This window comes from Colias eurytheme, chromosome 10 (genome assembly GCF_061535395.1).
Source record: "Colias eurytheme isolate Ceu_HAF_F1 chromosome 10, ilColEury1 Martin Lab GWU primary, whole genome shotgun sequence".
In the NCBI taxonomy this organism is placed as follows: domain Eukaryota; kingdom Metazoa; phylum Arthropoda; class Insecta; order Lepidoptera; family Pieridae; genus Colias; species Colias eurytheme.
In genome coordinates, this window is record NC_142989.1 from 5,117,234 (window position 1) to 5,136,087 (window position 18,854).

Sequence of the window (18,854 nt, forward strand, 5' to 3'; positions counted from 1 at the left end):
CAAATGTGATCTAACGAACAATGTACGAACCATCAAAACAAAAATATAATTGATAAAGTTATTGCGTAACCAACATAAAAAAACTCGTCGTTTTGTACCACTTGAAATCGGCGGAAAATACACTTAAAAGTTTAATTAAAATTTACCGGGTCTTATAAATTGCGGAAAGACGCTAGAAACATTAAAACGACCTTTTTATTGTGCACTTGGATGATATTTTTATATCAAAATAGATAAATTTTATGGATCTCTATGAGTATATAATATGAACTTTGACACCATTTAATTTATATGACGAAGTATTTTATGATCCCTTTATTGATCATAAAATTTGCACGTATTCTTCAATTAATCATCTTGTTGTGATAAAGTCCATTTAATCCAGCCCAGTCCATTAAGCGTAATATAAATTAAATTAGTTATTATATATACTTATATATAATAATAATGTACTTACATACAAGATTTCTATAATTAGAATTGAAATATTTTCCATAGCATCGAATACGTATATATCGAATAGCCTACCTACCTACCTAGTTTTTGCTCCTAAGCCCGTAATGATCAAGTGATCGATTGAATTTATTTTTTTACATAAACTTTGAACAATAGGTACTCCAAATTTTTTATAAATTTTTTTAATACAATTTGAATCAATATGATTTTTGTATTTGTCTCATAATGAACAGTGTACAAAGCTTAATATAATGACTGAAGCTTAGAATGTTTATTTGACTCATACTGTTTAATTTACAAATCTTAGATACAATAGAGGCTGAAGTGATTGTTTCAAAATAAATCAAAATATTTCGTGAATAAATCAAGAAAAAGGAAAATCGAGATCCCTTTTAATATAAAACAAAGAGCCTGCAGAGAGGATTTATTAATAAACTGAGTATACTTGAACCTACCGTAGCAAATCAAGCATCTTGTTATGTAGAAACATTTTTTTTTTGTTAAATTCTGTAGTAGGATGTGAACACCAATGTTTCAATGTTGCCTGATATGTTACTTTTTCATTTTAGTTCAATATAGAGGTAATTTAAGTCTGACTATATCCTAAATGTGATCTAGACAATTTTTTGACTTGTTAAATTATTGTAGAAGAGTCAAATGTAATATTTGCAAAACAAGGATGTAAAATAAAATAAACACCAAACTAAATTGCAGTTGTATAAACACATGAGCAAAGTTTCCTGAAAGTGTTATAACTATGATAGAATCTACATGCGTTTATTAGTTCAGGCGTTCGATAAAGTTTATGAATGAAACCTTTCAAGGGTTCATAGGTACTAAATGAAGCGCATCTTATACATTGCACCAAAGCATTTGATAAAAATAGTGTTTTATAACGGAACGAGTCGTTCATTCACTACACTGCCATTCGTAAGCGCACTTGTGATGTAAAAGCCAGTTTGTCGGATGCGCGCCGTCAGTCGAATATCTAATATCACAAGGAGCGAATGTTGTTTCAAGCTTTCGGAATATACAATGTTTTGATTAAATATAATCAAAACAAATGCGTGCTGTATTTAAGTGAACGTGTAAAGAATATTTCAGCATCTTACCTGAAGCCAATGTAAAGGTGAGCAATGTGACATTTAGCTTTAAATATTTTAAATAGTTTTTTTATATATTCAACGTATGACGTTCAGTGCATCTAAGGCTCTATAAATGTTTGTTTACCTTTTTAAGGGGCGTCTTATCTGATTTCATATCGGTATAGCGTCCTTGATATAATTATCATTAAAAAATAGTTTTTTAGGTTTTCCCAAAACTTCTGTGTACAATAAACAAAATTGCTTAAATTTGTTGGCAATAAAGCACTATATTTTATCAGTAGTATTTATAGTTATAACAGTTTCCTTGTTACATGCATCCCTACATATTTGCGTTCGTGGGTTTCCCGATTTCCTGAGGGATATTTATCTGGTAATACGCGCTCTGTGAACTAGCCACAGTAACTACATTTATGTACATGATGAAGTAAGTGTGAAATCACGCTCAAAAATCTCTGTCGTGATCATCGTATTATGTAATCTATATATATATAAAACTCAAAGGTGACTGATATAGTGATCTATCAACGCACAGCCCAACAACCACTGGACATATCGGGCTGAAATTTGACATGCAGGTAGATGTTAGGACGTAGGCATCCACTAAGAAAGGATTTCCCGAAATTCTTGCGGGAACGGAGAAAAACGGGGATGCACGTACAAAGTCGTGGGCGGAAGCTAGTGTATAATAAGTGTATAATTAAATCCTAATAAGAGTATACCTATATTATCCACTTTTTTCTAAAAGAATATAATGACAGTAATAAGTGTCTTAATGGTCAGTTTGCGTTCATCAGATCAATTTTCGAGATTAATATAATTGTAATTAGGTTTTAAGAATTGTTATGAGACCGTTAACCTCACTAGTAAAAAATTCTTCAAAATCTTTGTTTTATGTCCAAAGATCGTTTTAAATACAAAATATTTGGGTCAATACAACAATATATCGGCAAAGGTTAATTGTTATGATATTAGCATATTCAAACATTTTGATAGAGCTATTTTCTTTCGTAATACTTTGAAAACCTTGACTGACAATTTTTTTACTAAATTATTGTATATTTTTAACCTTAGTTTGTCACATAATCTCAAGATTATTTATATGCAACAACAACCAGAAATGTAGAATTCATATATATTCTACCGAGATATATTTTATAAGGACATAAAAAAAATTTGCAGCATATTTATTTTAATGAAAATTGAAACAAAAATCAGTGTTTCTATTATTTTAGAAATATGTAGAGCTCGAGCGTTATAATTAACAAATATTTTAAATAAAACGAAACGAATCTGTAGTAACGAATATTCAATGATGACCTATTGTTAAATTCCTACACAGATAATTATTCTTGTTGGGTACAAACAAATTGCAGGTTTTAAAACTCGGAATGTGTTAATTCTATTGTTGAATTTTGAAATCATACATCGAGAACTAAGCGAAGAAACATTATGAGGAAACCGGTATTTTATACAAAAACTCTGATGTGGACAATGATACCAGCTCTACATATCAAATATGAGTCTTTACAAAAAAGTAATCGCAAAATTATTCTTAAGAATTTGAACGATGCCTATAATTATGATATCTCATATATCGTTTAGGATGATTTCCATCCATTAAGTACTATTATTATTATTTATTCGGTTGCGTCAATCTGAAAAACCCACTTTAATTGAATCCACGTGCCATAAAACTTGTAGACACAAATAAAAATAAGGAATACTCATATTACGAAGATTAAACTTCGACACATATTATCTAAAAAGTGATTTTTGATAGATATCCTATACATAGATAATTAGAATAAGGACAATATGCCTTGTCCTTTTTATGGTTTCAAACCTGTAATCCTATACTAAACATGAAAGAAGCCTCGTTGATAGTTTAAATTTTATTTGAATGCAATTAAAATTAGGCGTGTGAAACCGCATGGATATCTTATTAACTTTGAAGCAAATTATGAAAACAATTAATTTATTTATCATGTGCAAAAACACAAAATATAACTAAACAAAATTGAGCGAAACTTTTTGTTCCGGTTTCAAAAACCTGTATGTTTATTTATATCTATCTACACTGGTCATCAAAAAAATCGACCCACCTAACACTATGTTTGCTATTTATCAATTATTTCACAAATAAGTCGTCTTAGATTGTTGTATTTTCTTGTAAGGGTCTGATAACATGCTAATCATTATGTTTGTCGAATATTTTACTGCACTTAAAGATTCTTAACAAATTTTTATACAGAAATACTGTACAGTGTTGATTTGACGGTTTACGGCGGGACAAATTATGCCCGTGTTCCCAGTTCAAAAATGACTTTTTTTGGGATCTCTTGTTCATAACGTTAAGTTTAATAATTGATGCTGTAGTTTTGATAAATTTTGTCTCAATATAATGGATACTACTCTAGCTGAGGGGGCCCAAACTGTGGCTCTACTAAAACAGGGGTTATGTCAACTTGCCGTGGCTAAAAAGTAAAATCTGAGCTGTTTTTCAGTTCGATGAGTTTACCAAAGGTTTCTAGAGAATGGGCAGTATCGATGAAAATATTGATCTGCAAGAAATAGGGCGGCAACTCAAAGGGACGACCCCTAGATAATGTAATCAACTCTACAAAATCGACATCTGTCTGGTGTAGATCTCTAGTGACGCCTGCGTGAAGATAAGGAGGTGGGTATAAATGACAGAACTGTTAGAAGAAGACTTTAGGAGTAGAACCTAAGACCACACAAGCCAGAAACAGGGCCACAATCAGCCACAGCTCATCGACAAACCAGACTTCAATTGACTCGAAATCACGTAAACTGGACTATAGGCCAATGGGAGTCAGTACTTTTGAGTGACAAGATGCGAATGACTTTATATGGTGCTGATAGACGTCTTTATGTCATGCGATGACCAGATGAACGATTTGTTCAGTGCTAGGTAAGAGAAACGGTCGATTATGATGGAGGCTCTGTAAAGTTCTAGAGTGGCATTTCTTTGACAAGACGCACGGAGCTTGACGATAAAAAAATGCTCATTAAATGCTGTTCAATACATTACCGAGGTTTTGGACTATCATATGGTGTAATATGCCGGCTGTATCTGCAAAAACTTTGAGTCTATGCATGATAATGCTCGGAAGCACGTAGAGCGAATCGTGATCCAGTATTTAGAAGAGGTCCGCATTAGAGTTACACTCTGGTTAGCAAAAAGTCTCGATTTGAAACCTACAGAGCACATGTGGGACAATTAAAAAATAAAGCTTAGAGCTCGTAATTCAGCCCCTACAACAATAGGAGACCTGAAAACCGCCATGAGGGAAGAATGATAACGAATTCCTCAAGAGACCATCAAAATCTTGATTATTTCTTTAAAATGGTGAACGCAGGCTATCATTCCAGAAAGAAGAGAAAGTACTGAGTATAAATTCGGAGGAAACGTGATCATAAGTTTCATGATTACAAAATAAACTGCATTTGAAATTTAATAAAGAAAAAGCTGAAAATTGAGGGTTTTGATCTTTCTTCGAAATTGACAATTTTTTTTATGATGTTAATGATTTTATGTGTATATATTCGTGTAAATATGCTTGTTTAATTAATCAGTTCAGTTTCCAAACAAATTTTTTCTTTAGTTTGTGAGAAAACCGCAATTTTCCGTAAAAATGCAGGTGGGTCGATTTTTTTGATGACCAGTGTATATTTATATGAAGGTGAATGCAACTATTAGCTGTTGTACTAAGTGACTAATCAGAGTTCCCTTTATTCCCTTTTACGGAAAAATATTGCACAATATAAATAAAGAATAGAAAGATAAAGATAAATAATAATAAAGCTAAAGATTTCTGTAGGTTTATAGAGTGGTCTGTTATAGTATAAATTTAGTTCTATGCAATGTGCATTCGTTGATAAAATTTTCAATTATAGGTGTCGTGTTTATTATTATGAGATTGATTTCATTCGATATCGTTCATAGATTTTGAAAAAAAAATGAAGCCATTATAAAAAATTCGTCATGCATAATAATATATATACTATGTAGATATATACAATTACATACCAAGAAAAAATAGTTTTAAACATATTAATCTTCACATTTTTCAGTAAAAGTAAAGTTATAAAGTAGGAATTGCAAAGTGCTGCAAGGTATTAGAAAATTTAATTTGCGTTTTCTTTTTAAATTAAACTGTTTAGAGAATTATTCTGACTGAATAAATATATACAATATCAATATAGCGGAAGTCCTGGGCTTATTAGATTAGAATGATGGATGATGAAGGGTTTCCGGTCAAAATTGGCGGCAAAAAACCAACAATGGGCTGTATCTAACAATGGAGGAGAAAATTCATTATTATTTTTATAAAAAGCTCTAACTAAACAAAAATGGCGAAAATATTGAACGATGGTCACAAAGCGAGCTAATTATAATGATTTATTTGCTATGTTATTATAAGAACATGGGTAATTAAGTAATTAGTTCCAGGCACGCTGGCGGCCGCGGCTGGATAAAAGATAATACGTTCTGAAAAATACCTTTACCTACGGTGAAATTAAAATAAACATACCTTTTTGTTCGTTTAAATGTTTTAAATAACCGGTCTGATATAGATTTCATGTAGGTATAGAGGTCCTAGAGTAATTTATATAAATAGTAAAAAAAAATATTTTTGTATTTCATAAGCTCTATTGTATTTTTCTTCATTCCGAGTTTTAGATAAGGCTTACAACAAATCGAAGGTTAATCGACAGATGTATAAAAATAATAATTAACCTTTATTTTTAAGACATGACGAAAAATCGTGACAAAGGATCATAATGCGTGTGCTCTAAATCATCTTTTTTTCATATTATTGTACCTTCCTTGACCATTGTATATATAATTATTGCAATAAGAGGTTTATAAAACCATATTGCGACACATTTTTAATTGCATCAATGTTTTAAATATCTATACAATAAAGTATTATGTTAGCTTGATCCCGGACTTCACTAGCAGGTTTTTATTCTATGAACTACTCCAGAGCTTCTCCTCTAGCAAATTTTATATAGTTCCGATATGCTGTATAGAATACATACATTCTTACAGACTTTCGCGCAATATTATTAAGATCATATTATAATTTCGTAAATTTGAGTTGTCATTCGGAAGGACAAGGATCAAGACTTTAGGTAGCTTAGATAACCACAAGGAAAATCATTATTTCTTTAAAGGTTTGTTCACAGATGTATTCTTTAAAAGTTCTACGTATAAAAGCATTATGTATTACAGGTATTTTAAGAGATTTGTTCCTTAAAAATTCAGTTTATTATCTAAAATTGAAATTTGTTATGTTTTGTAATTACCCTATCAGAAATAAAATTTTAATTAATTCTATCTAAATGTAATTACGTAAAGGTGTTGTAAAGGTGACGGATTGTTGTATGCACGTTTTATGGATGTCATTGCCTTATTAGATATAATAACGATGCACCTTATTAGATGTCACAACACATAATGAAATACATAGTTGCATACAATGGTGTCGGTTTGTAAGTGGATAACGTCATTGAACCTTAATTACATCAAAATTCAAATCACATAACTCACACCATGCCAATATTTATTTGAAGATATACTAAATAATATCTACTATATGTATTTGCAATTGAAGATAAGAAAAATGTATTTCTTGTCATCCTATAACATTGTTTTTATCCTAACACACGCAACAGTATTAAAAGTGTGAAAATTAATACTCTACGAAATTAATACACTAAGAAATATACTCGTACAAAAAATTGTTGTACCTATCTTTTCTTGGTACAGTATGTTATATGCATGTAATAATATCGTCAGTTTATATTACATATATGTATTCTAAGATAATATCAAAGTTCGTAGATATAGTTTAGTTGATAGGGCTTCATGGAAATTCATACAAAGTTCATACCTCTATCTATGACTTATATTTTTTCATGTTAGGTATATTAAAACAAAAAACACACGTAACACGAAAAAGTACAAGTCATAAGTAAGAGGTATGAACTTCGTATGTACCTACTTCCTTGAAGCTCTATAACATATTATATATTAAGTATTTAAGTAGGTACATAAAAAGGACATAAAAAATGAATACTACTAAATTTGTGTGTGTGTGTGTTTTTTTTGTATTTTTGTGACTTTAATCAATCATGAACGTCCAAATTCAAATTCAAAATAATAATAAAACGCCTATGAAATGTTTAGCAGCAACTACTCATTCGATAAAGCTAACACAACGATCACCGATAGGATATTCCATTTTCTTAGTACTACCTCATTTCGCAAGAAAAGATTTACATATATGTTGCACTTATTTACTTGTTACATCTTGTACACAATGCAAATATACATAATATAATAAAGGCTGTTTGTTCATTAAAATCAATAATGAAAAAACGTTGAAAATGAAATAAAGCGAGTAAAGAAAGACTAGATATAGTTATTATTATGTATTAGTAAAGCAGCAAAAGTTCATAATTAACATTTCATAACTAAAATACATAACATGATTTCTCATTATTGTCCTTACACATTTCAGATGACAAACCACGCAAAAATCATTTTGGGCTGTTTATTACTGAGTGTTCTTCTCCAAGCAAGAGCCGACGCAGCAGAAGTCCATGAAGATACAAAAGAAGAAAGTAATCCCAAGTTAGATAGCAAGCCTTACGGCGTGGCAGAAGATATACAGCATTCGAAAGATAGCAGTTCTTCACAGCGAGAAAAAAGATTTTATAACTACTTCGACTACAACTTTGGTTTCAACTTGAATCCCCAGATTCCAGCATACATTAAAAGAGATCAATCTTTCCAGACCGGTAATTATGGTGTACAGGATCCATTGGACTTGATATTTAAAAAATTACAAGAAATTACAAACGTTGCTAATCATCGGTCCTATTTACCACCGCCACCACAAATTCCAAGACCGACATTCATACCAGTCTTATATGTGCCCAAAATGCAATGCCAATGCCCAAATAATAACGAACAACCGACGACAAGTCGCCCATTGCCAAAGGATCCAGTGTCACAAAATAATACTGAACCCAAAGTCAATACAGACAGCGGAACAATAAACGAAACGATGCCTGAATTCCCTACCAGATTTCCTGATGTTGACGATACTCAAGACAATGAATATGATTACGGAGATGACTCCGACGGTACAAGACCGATCACATTGAGAAAACCTGTTAAACAGAGTCAATCATCATCTAGAACCTCTCCTCCTTTAGAACATGGGAGTAGTCAAGCCGGATTGGATTCACCCACACAGAGCGCTGATGCACCCCAACAGACTTTGACACCCGACAATGAGTCGGTGCCATTTGCAGAAAGCATTACTGTATGTGAAAGTGCTGCAATATTCTGCTGTCATCAACCTGAAGTAACATACGAATGTTTTACAGCACAGAGCTGTGCTACCCCAGATGCTAAACCTTGTGAACCTGAGTCACTTTTGAGGACTATCAATAAGTTGCAATATTTATATAATTTGAGGAAAACTTCAACAGAAAGTTAATGAATGAACAAAATGGTTACTTATATACTCTAATGTATTTTAATTTAAAGATGTAGGAATACTATCGAGGCATTTAATCGAAATAACAAAATAGAAAATGAGACACGGATTTGTATTAAGAGTACAATGTATTGTGCATCACAAATGATAATAATGAGATTGTTCAGATGTAATTTATACCAATGCAATTTAATGTTACAAAGAAATTTAACACTTACTCAATCAAAGATAGTTCCTATAGTTCAATTAATAACGAATTATTTGGCACTAACAAAATAATATAATATAATAATCACAGTACTAGTCGCCTTCTTAATGTTTATTACGATTAGAGTACATGTATTGTCTTAATATGATTAAAATCAGATGGTATTATCACGACTTATAAACACACGATTCATTACAAAACCAGGTATATCCATACCATATACCATTTTATTTGTTTCTGGACGTAAGTGAGTCAAAAAGTCGTGATGGTACGTAAGATATTTAATAGTTTGCCTTAATGATGAAATAAAGTAGATAGAGTGTGGTCTCTACTTTATTACTCATTCAATTATTATTTTAATAAATGATAGAATTGCTTAAAATCTAGAATGCGTAAGTTTTATGTGCAATTAGTAATTTATATACTTAATTTATAATTAATATATTGTGATTAAAATATAAAATTAATAAAAGTTAGTGTCTACAGCCCTATACTAAAAATTTAAACATATGGTATTTTCATGGATCATAAGTAGATATTTTATATTGATATCTGTGCCGCCGCTCTAGAATTTGTTTATGAAGTCTTAAATATTAATTAATGCAAAACAATGTCAAAGTTACAACGAAGTCTGTATTAAAGAGCGTACCCATTATTTTAATAATGTTTCATAATGCAACATGTTTCGCATAAGAGTATCTACTTTAATTACACATAATATAAGTATATAGTTATAATTATAATATTTGAAATAAACCCCATATGAAAAATATAATATTGTTTTTATATTTAAAGGATTATGAGGCTGAAACGCCAAAGAAGCACTCTTATAGTTGTTATAATAATAACTAAATTGTTTAATTATAAACAAAATCTTTTCTCAGTTTGCATAACTACCTAACGTAAATAACTTATTCAAATTCTAAAGAAGAGGATTACTTATAAAATAATATTTCAAAATCTGGCCTTTGTTCCTTGAGAAAACACATGCATTCGACGTCTTTTTACATGAGAAAATCTATCACAGGATTTTAGACCCTTTATCAATTTTTAAGAAAAAGCTTTTTGAACAGAATAATTTTAGACTTAAGATAATAATTTTAGATTTAAGGTACGTTCGAAATAAGGGATTATACATATACCATTTATCTCTTAACATACACAATTAATATAAAGATAAGGGTGCTCTATTTTTATTTTTCAGTCTCAACCACTAAATTATATGCTCTTATAAATGTTACTCACTTCTAAAATTAATTCCAGAAATCATACAAAATCGTGTTCATTAATACGTTTGTGAATTTTTCATGATGTATATCAATTTAACAATAAAAGGATTTTTAACATCTGCTCTTTTCATTTAACTGAAGAAATATCTAACTTGATATAATAGCAAGCTCTATCACGAGGTCTCAATCCTCAATTATTTTCCTGTCGTCTTTTTCCAGTTACAATCTCTTGTTCTAATAAGAACAGTGTCTGTTTCATTCATAAATAAATAAATAAATAAATAAATAAATCATTAATTTCACATAAAAATTGCATCTTATTATTTATAGCTTCAAAGCATCTCACTGCCTTTCTGTAATTAAAATACCCTTTATATATTAGATGCATACGACTCATAAACCTCAATTATTTATAATTAGGTAGGTAAGCTTTTAGTAGCTTCCTAACAAATAAGTAATTAACTAAGCTATTTTTGTATATGAAGGATATCTTCTAATTAACGTTCAAGGTAATCAAATATGAGACTCCGACGATCTAATATAACAATACAAACATACGTTAAAATGTTTGTATAGTTATTTTTATAAATAATTTTTAAATTTAAACCCAATGCTTTAAGGCCTGCATAAATACTTATTTCTTTCTTACAATATAATGATATGTATATTGGTTACGTTAATTTACATTTATATTCTTTACGATCTGTTTCAATGCACCTCTTGATCTAAAATAAGACTTATGTAATGAATTCCTGAAAAAAAACATTCAATTGATGTATAAAATGCGTAAATATTTTTAATCTTCCTTTTCATAGCATTTTCATTTAATATTAGCCTTCACCATTTTACTTTTGTGGCCTCTCAAGTCTCATATATGAAATCGAGTAAAGTGTGAGCTGTCGAATAAAAGACAATTGAGAGAAAAATATAATATTATAACACTAACTAAGTAACTAGGTACTCATCAAAGTCAGAGGACTGATGAGTTGCTAAAAATAGATCGATAGAATTTGTGTTGTTTATAAAGCTGCGACTCGGAACACGGTAGGTATTTAAATATTTACGGTATATTCAATAATTTAAGGCAGTAAAATGACAAACCCAAAGTTATGTTAGGTTTGCCCCAGAGTAAATTCGAAGAAAAACCAAAAAATTGATTTGTGTTTGTAGTTATGAAATTTATGGACGTAATAGTGACGTTGATACATTAACATAAACATGGTTAAAGTTAAATTATTTAAAACAAATTTAAAACGGAGAAATACTAGTATCGCAGAAATCACCATCTCCCAAATATATGGAAATTTGTATTCTGAATATGGGCAGGCCCACTTGATCGGGAATCGAACCCGGAACTTTTTCGTCAACGTGCAGTAAGTGAGGTGCGCTAACCACTAAGCTAGAGCTATGACCGAGTCGCTGTATTTATTACGTCTCCCGCGCAGCAATGACGCATTCCAGCTGAACCTATTGAACGAATGGATCGAGTAACATTTCTGTTTATTTATTAAAAATTAAATCGTTTAAAACATAATTAATGTAAGTAGATATAAAAAAGTGTTTTCATTAATAAGCAATTAAATTATCCTTCACCTTGTAACGATTCAATTTTTTTCCACAGATGGATCATTTGAGTTTACTTTACATCGGCGTAATCGTAACTGTATCGCAGTACGTTCAAAGTGCTCCGAGTGAGTTGCCACAGGTAAATGTCCAATTGCAAGGTCATACACAAGGTGTAACAAATAAAGGGAGCCACGTAAAAGGAGGTGGCATTTCTTCAAGATTCCCAGAAATTGAAGATGATCGCCTCAATTGGGGCGTAATGGTCGACGCTTCGACCTACGAAAGTGAAGAGGCCTTTAACAGACCTATAACCATACGAAGGAAAATATTGAAGTCAAATAAAAACGCAAAAGGAACAGGGTTAATGTTGCATGAAGAGAGAACACCTCCACAGAATATTAATACTAGTAAAAACAATATAGCTAGAGCTAAAGGCAATAATAACGGGCCACAGTCAATCGCTTCGTCAAGTAGCAAGTCTAATACAGATGCTTTAGGTGGTTTGCAAAACACTAGAAAAGCCTTAGAAAGGCCAGCACAAGGTAAAACAGCCATACAATGTGATGCAGCTATTATTTCTTGCTGCAGCACTAAACGCGAACTGCGCTGGCAATGCAAAATTGCAGAGGAATGTTTATCGAGTTTCAACGTTTGTGAAATACCAATTATACAGAAATCCATCAATAATATGATATACTTTTATGTGGATTCATCGTAAATCTATTAAAATGGTGCTGTGTACGTTTAATAAAAATCATAAATGTGTTTATACGTAGCTGTTAAATAGCAATGTGATGAGAACAATAGATTGGTAAATAGACTGTAATTATTGTGTAGGCAAACAAATCATATTTATAAGTGACCCAGAAGTATTATTTGAGTGATCCTGATAAACATAATATGTACACCATGTTAATATTGTGAAAGTGAAAACTCCACTACAAACAAAAATGTGTGTTATTCTGAGAAGTGCTACACTTAGGTCCTATTCAAAATAGATTTTAAATTTGTTTTGATTCTTCCTTAATTTAATTATTATTATGTTTTAGTAAGTATTATTATTAGTTTAGAACGAAGTAAATTTGTGAAATAATTGTAATTATATATTACTTGTTGATTATTTAATAATTTAGTGTTTCATTATACATTTATACACAATATAATACAACTGTACAAATGAGTATAAAAACTGAAATAAAAGGTTTAAATAAAAAAATGCTCATTAATTCATCCAAATAAGTAGGTACATATATTTATGTTTCTTGTTGATATTTATTAGATTTTTTTTTCAATTTAAGGACATACAAAGCATTGCAAACTTACTTCAAGTACATCGTTTCTTTATAAGGCAAAACAGCCTAGTATTCGTATAAAACGACTTTAAAACCAGTTTGAGAATCTTCAATTATTTAAACGTTGTTTCATGAATTTTTATTTTTGTCTTAGTATTGAGTTAATCTATAAATTACATGAAGTCATGTTTATTAATATGTATTCAAAGTCTGTTGTGATAACAATTTCAAATTTAAGGAAAATATGTTTATTCGAAATAATATGGTAGCCGTAGATGAAGTCTTTCAGAAATCAGATGTCCGACATTCGGTTTACGCACCAGACGTGAGTGGGAACCGGTTTAGTTTAAATATAATATTTGTACATATTACGTGAAATAAGGTGAACAATTATTTGAAAAAAAAGTAAAAAGTTAAATTATGCGAAGGAAAACTGCGCACGACATATACATATTTTTAAATAAGTTAACTTTGGAGTTACTATAAATCGGTACGTATAATTTTTCATATATAATAAACCTAATATGGAATATATTATTATGTATTAATATGAATACTGTGTTTCAATAAGTGTTTCGGGGTTATGTTTTGCAACTAATAATCCAACTATTTGTTGTGTACTTGTTAAAAATGTAGATATAACACATAATGCATGCCAACCTTTTATCCTCAAACTGGGGAAAACCAGAGCGATTGACTCACGGCCACACGACAATTTCCATTTACGCTGCACACAGCCAGTGAACCATTGATGAAGGTTAAAAATTGTAGTACATTGACGTAAGTACAAACGTCATGTTTGATCACCAGTCGTTTATTTTAGTATTTGTTTCATTACAGAGATGGCGTTACTTGGATATGTGTGCTGCCTCCTCCTTTGCACCTTACAATGTGTTTACACACGTCAGACACCACCAGTGTCTAGTGCACCGCAAACAGTAACAATAAGGAGTCCAGCGAATTTATCAAGTGAAGAATTATCGTTCATATTGAAAACAAGACATGGTTTAGTGGAAAAACCTCCGAAAACTTTGACGCCGTGCGCGCGGGCGATACTCGGTTGTTGTGATGATAAAAAAGTTATGAATGAATCTTGTTCCGAATCATTGAAGTGTGGAGCTTTCTTCTTCGACGATAATCCATGTGAAGACAAGTTTATAATCGACGCTTTAAAAGCGGCAAAGAATTTTTATGAACAATTTAACAAAGTTTAAACTATCCATGTAAAGGTAAGAGAGCCAAGAAGTGAACATTCCTATCTAAAATTTAGAAGTTTTAGTGAACGTAAATAAATATTGAAAATTATTTCTTACCTTAAAATAGATAAACTATGAACTTTTATGTTAATTTTGATTAAGTCAGTAATTAAGTATTAGTAAATAGGTGTTATTTATTTGATAATCCCTATAATAAATCAAAAATTATTATTGATATTGTCCAATTTACCTTTTATGACTGTATTATGTATGAATGTGTAAAAATATTAAACCAATTTTTACTAAATAAAAATGTTTCATGTGAGTGATGACCTGTTATTAAGTAGGTACCTACGCATGTAGGTATTAGTAAAGTAGATAATAAGTAAATTATTCCTATAAGTAGGTATTTATTATTCAAGGAACAAACGTTACGTTACATGTTATTTTTTAATATGTATTTGTAATTAGTAAAAATTTTCAATATATGGTTGAACGAAATTATTTAAGTTTATAAAGGAATGTTTATATATTTTTGTTATGAAAAATGTATGAAAGAGAGAGAGTGGTTTATCGCAGATAAAACCAAAACTAAAAGTAATTACACAAAATGCTCTGACAAATATCTTGCAAATGTTTTAATATAATTGTTTATGAAAAAAAAATGGTCTTGCATATTACACGTATCATCTAATAGAAGATTGGTTATTTTGCTTTATGCGCCCCCTTAAGGGCTGAATTAATTTAACATGTACATATATTTCCATTACTGAAGGGTCTACTACCCTAAGTAGGTAATAATTAACTAATGAATTTAATAAATATCATCGATGATCGAATCAACGTAATTGATAAATTCTGGTATATAGTATACCTATTATACGGTATTTTATTTGACATGAAAAATAGTTTTTTTCAGCGTATACAGAATCCTCCTTTTATATTTCCTTACCAAGATCTCGTTCTCAAAATCCAATTCGACTCAGCTAAATAATGAATAAGGTTGTTTTGGCCATCCGCCAGAATGCCGCCGGCAACAAGTGATGATACAGCCATTGCTGAAGTTAAAAGGCTTTTATTTCGGTTGGTACATTTATTTATGTAGTGCCAACATTGACATCAAACTTTATTACTTAAACAATGACGCTCAAAGATTCTTTCTCCTTTAATAACGTCTTAGGTCTTTAGTCATTGCTAGGATAGGCATCTTTAAGCTATACATATTTATGACCTTTATAGCTTACATTGCATCACGTTCGTAACGAGAAATCTACACGTTCAACGTAGATCGACCATAAAACAGTAAAAATATTTGGTACGTATAATAAGCATGTCATCGTGCGTGGTGAAGGAATGCCAATCTATACATCTATACAAATATTATAAAGAGGAAAGGTTTGATTTTTTGTTTGTTTGTTTGTTTGTATGAATTGAATAGGCTCCGAAACTACTTGGCAGATTTGAAAAATTCTTTCACTGTTGGAAAGCTACATCATTTCTGAGTGACATAGGCTAGGTTTTATCCCGGAAATCCCACGGGAACGGGAACTATGCGGGTTTTTTTTTTGAAAACGCGGGCGAAGCCGCAGGCGGAAAGCTAGTCCCTTAATATGAGAATATCATCAGGATGTTGCCGCAACATATGAAATCTCTACATTTATTATTATGTTTGAAAAACAGAAGGGAAAACCAAAAATGCAAATGTTAAGATATATTGTGTTAATAATAAATTAACATGTCTTTAAAATTCTCGAATGAAAACAAAACAGTAATTTAATTATTTTTATTATTCAGTTAAAAATTACAATTCAATAAAAATATAAGTATTGTTATAGAAAAAGGTCTAAACAATTAAAAATAACTCTTTAAGTAAGTAAAGGCTGTATAGGCAGGCAGATAGAGTAGAGAACTTTCGCCTTTATAATAATAATATTTATTTATATGGATTGTACTTTAATCGTTCAAGAATTAGAGAAAATAAGAGAGAATTTCGGGTAATTAGGATGTAGGCTGTATATTGGAACGCCGATGCGATGATATTAATATGGTACGAAATGACTTAATAACATGGTTAAGAAAGTAATAAAATACTAATCAAGGTTGCTTTATAACTGTTTGTACCAGAGTAATGATTGTTGGATTATGACATCGTAATTTATATAGAGCATACCCTAATTTTATATATACCACATACTTTTTAATATATATGTATATATTAAGTATATATATATATATATATATATATATACAGGGTGTCATACTTTTATTTTTTAGAAGCGGTATATGCCGGCTGCGCGAAGCTAGAGAAGAAAACAGATTTTCAGGAAAAATTTAGCAAAAAAATTATGACGTAATTTTGTTGTTTAAGTATTTTTTACGTGATCAGTGTATGCAAAACTACAAGTCCCTTCGCGCTTAGTATACCAATAGTGGGACACCCTGTATATATACTTAATATATACTTTTTAAAACATATACTTTTATTTTTTTTATTACGAAAATCTATGTAAAAGTGTGTTTTATTGCACTTTAATCAAAATTAAAGCTTACTATATTTCCTGACTCTTACCCTTGTTATGGCCTATGGGGGCTCTTCACAACGGGCAGCATTGGCCCAGCAGAGGCAATCAATAGCTATAGTGCAGAGAACTTAATTTTAGATGCCTTTTGGTAATCGACGTAATGGTGGCAAACATCGAAAGAGAAGATCATTTGTTTGGGACAACTTTCTCGATTGTGAAGAGAGCTTTATACACGAAAGTACCTAATGAAGCACAAGTCAGTCAAAGGCAGAGCTTCAACAACATCAAGAGCATGCTATCCAAAAGCAAATATCAAAGATTTCATAAATGATTACTTTACCAACGCTCTTCTATGCTAATATTTTAATTTATATTTTAATTTTATTGCAATCTAAATGCGCCTATGAATCTTGTAAAAGTTATGTACTTATTTAGTATTTACGTAAAGTGAATAAAAACATTACTTTTTATTTGATTTACATAATACTGTTTTAGACAGGGAAAGCTAGGTAAAATAAAAAACAGATAGATTCCAGAGTGATACAATTTTAATTTTGGCGTGATATCGGAATATACGAGATTTTCTTGATCACATACGTAAAAATGCATGTCAATCTGAATTGGTCTTTCAACATCACACATTGCGTCTTATCAGACGGGATGTAATGTAATCCCTACCTGTGTAATCCCTCTGATCAAATAATCGTTATTGGCAAACGGGAGCATGGTAACATTGACCTGTAATAAAATTTATCAAAGCTAACCCAATGAAAACACAAGAGTTCACCTGGGACGACTTTATTATCCGAGTGAAATATGTTTTGTTTCAGACTTTCGGATCAGTTAATGGCAAGAACAATAAAAGGCGAGAGCCATTAAGTCCTTAGGAACATACTTTTTACATTAGGAAAAACGGCTTGGTTTCGATAGCTTTGTATAAAAGCTATGAATATATACTTTTAATAGAAACGAAACAGATACATTACACTACACGTCGGAAATAAACAAATGCTATAAATTACGGTTATACCCTCAGCTGTTTCATTGCGCATATCATTCTGCGATACTCGTAATAAAAAATAATTTGGAAAATCCAAAAGTGCACGCCTCATAATTTTTTTTTAATAAATATTTATTAATTATTATTTTTGTTTATTTAATAACAATTAAACCGCATCGAATCAGACCCTGAAAAATGAAAGGGTTCTATTCCTGAGCATACTCAAGCGTAAGAGAAAAAAAAAGACTCGATTAGTAAAGTATTTCGGTCGCTATCGTGTTAACAAGAAAAAGGATCCGCACATACAGACACACGGACGTCCAAGACAGAACTTTTTTAAACTGTTTTTTAACTAGTTTAAATAACAAAAATGACATCAAAAATATCATGAACGTTAAAAATAGTGTTTTTTCTTAATATGTGTGTGTATGTATTATCTTACAAGTGCAATGTATGATACATAAAGACATTTTAAGTTTGAAAAATCAGATGTTTTGCGCGAAGTGACAGTAGTACCCACCTCAACGCTTCGCTTATGAGGCGTGCAATAAATAGCTCTACTGGCTCTACGCTGAAAAATGTGCGTTTCATATTATTTTATAGTTGTAATGTTCTTTTTATTTACAATACTATACTTAATAAATATGTATCTTCATTCATTCAGCATTAGAAACTTAAATAAACTGCACAAATGGACCTTTATAATTTATAAAAGTGTAAAAGAGACCTTCCCAAGTGCTC

General features: G+C 30.8%; 3 protein-coding genes across 4 annotated transcripts; all 3 read left to right on the forward strand.

Annotated features, from left to right (window-relative positions):
- The first annotated feature begins 1,385 nt into the window (after positions 1 to 1,385).
- LOC149905164 (uncharacterized) lies at positions 1,386 to 9,754 on the forward strand. Its single transcript, XM_090106631.1, has 2 exons — positions 1,386 to 1,585; positions 8,114 to 9,754. The coding sequence occupies exon 2, from the start codon at positions 8,114 to 8,116 to the stop codon at positions 9,098 to 9,100; it is 987 nt and encodes a 328-aa protein (XP_089962757.1). The 5' UTR covers positions 1,386 to 1,585; the 3' UTR covers positions 9,101 to 9,754.
- Positions 9,755 to 11,982: 2,228 nt separating this feature from the next.
- On the forward strand, positions 11,983 to 13,259 carry LOC149905165 (uncharacterized). The gene is made up of 2 exons (XM_090106597.1): positions 11,983 to 12,076; positions 12,159 to 13,259. The coding sequence occupies exon 2, from the start codon at positions 12,159 to 12,161 to the stop codon at positions 12,819 to 12,821; it is 663 nt and encodes a 220-aa protein (XP_089962723.1). The 5' UTR covers positions 11,983 to 12,076; the 3' UTR covers positions 12,822 to 13,259.
- Positions 13,260 to 13,638: 379 nt separating this feature from the next.
- On the forward strand, positions 13,639 to 15,128 carry LOC149905166 (uncharacterized). 2 transcript variants are annotated; one of them, XM_090106637.1, is made up of 2 exons: positions 13,639 to 13,885; positions 14,236 to 15,127. In XM_090106637.1, the coding sequence occupies exon 2, from the start codon at positions 14,238 to 14,240 to the stop codon at positions 14,607 to 14,609; it is 372 nt and encodes a 123-aa protein (XP_089962763.1). In that variant the 5' UTR covers positions 13,639 to 13,885; positions 14,236 to 14,237; the 3' UTR covers positions 14,610 to 15,127. The 2 variants fall into 2 exon arrangements, with proteins under 2 accessions (XP_089962763.1, XP_089962764.1); XM_090106638.1 differs by lacking the exon at positions 13,639 to 13,885 and adding an exon at positions 14,055 to 14,152 and having other exon boundaries at positions 14,236 to 15,128.
- Positions 15,129 to 18,854: the final 3,726 nt, after the last annotated feature.

What these genes read in the sequence shown, in the direction of transcription:
- LOC149905164 (XM_090106631.1), top strand. Translation starts at nt 8,114, where the DNA reads ATGACAAACCACGCAAAAATCATTTTGGGCTGTTTATTACTGAGTGTT.
- LOC149905165 (XM_090106597.1), top strand. Translation starts at nt 12,159, where the DNA reads ATGGATCATTTGAGTTTACTTTACATCGGCGTAATCGTAACTGTATCG.
- LOC149905166 (XM_090106637.1), top strand. Translation starts at nt 14,238, where the DNA reads ATGGCGTTACTTGGATATGTGTGCTGCCTCCTCCTTTGCACCTTACAA.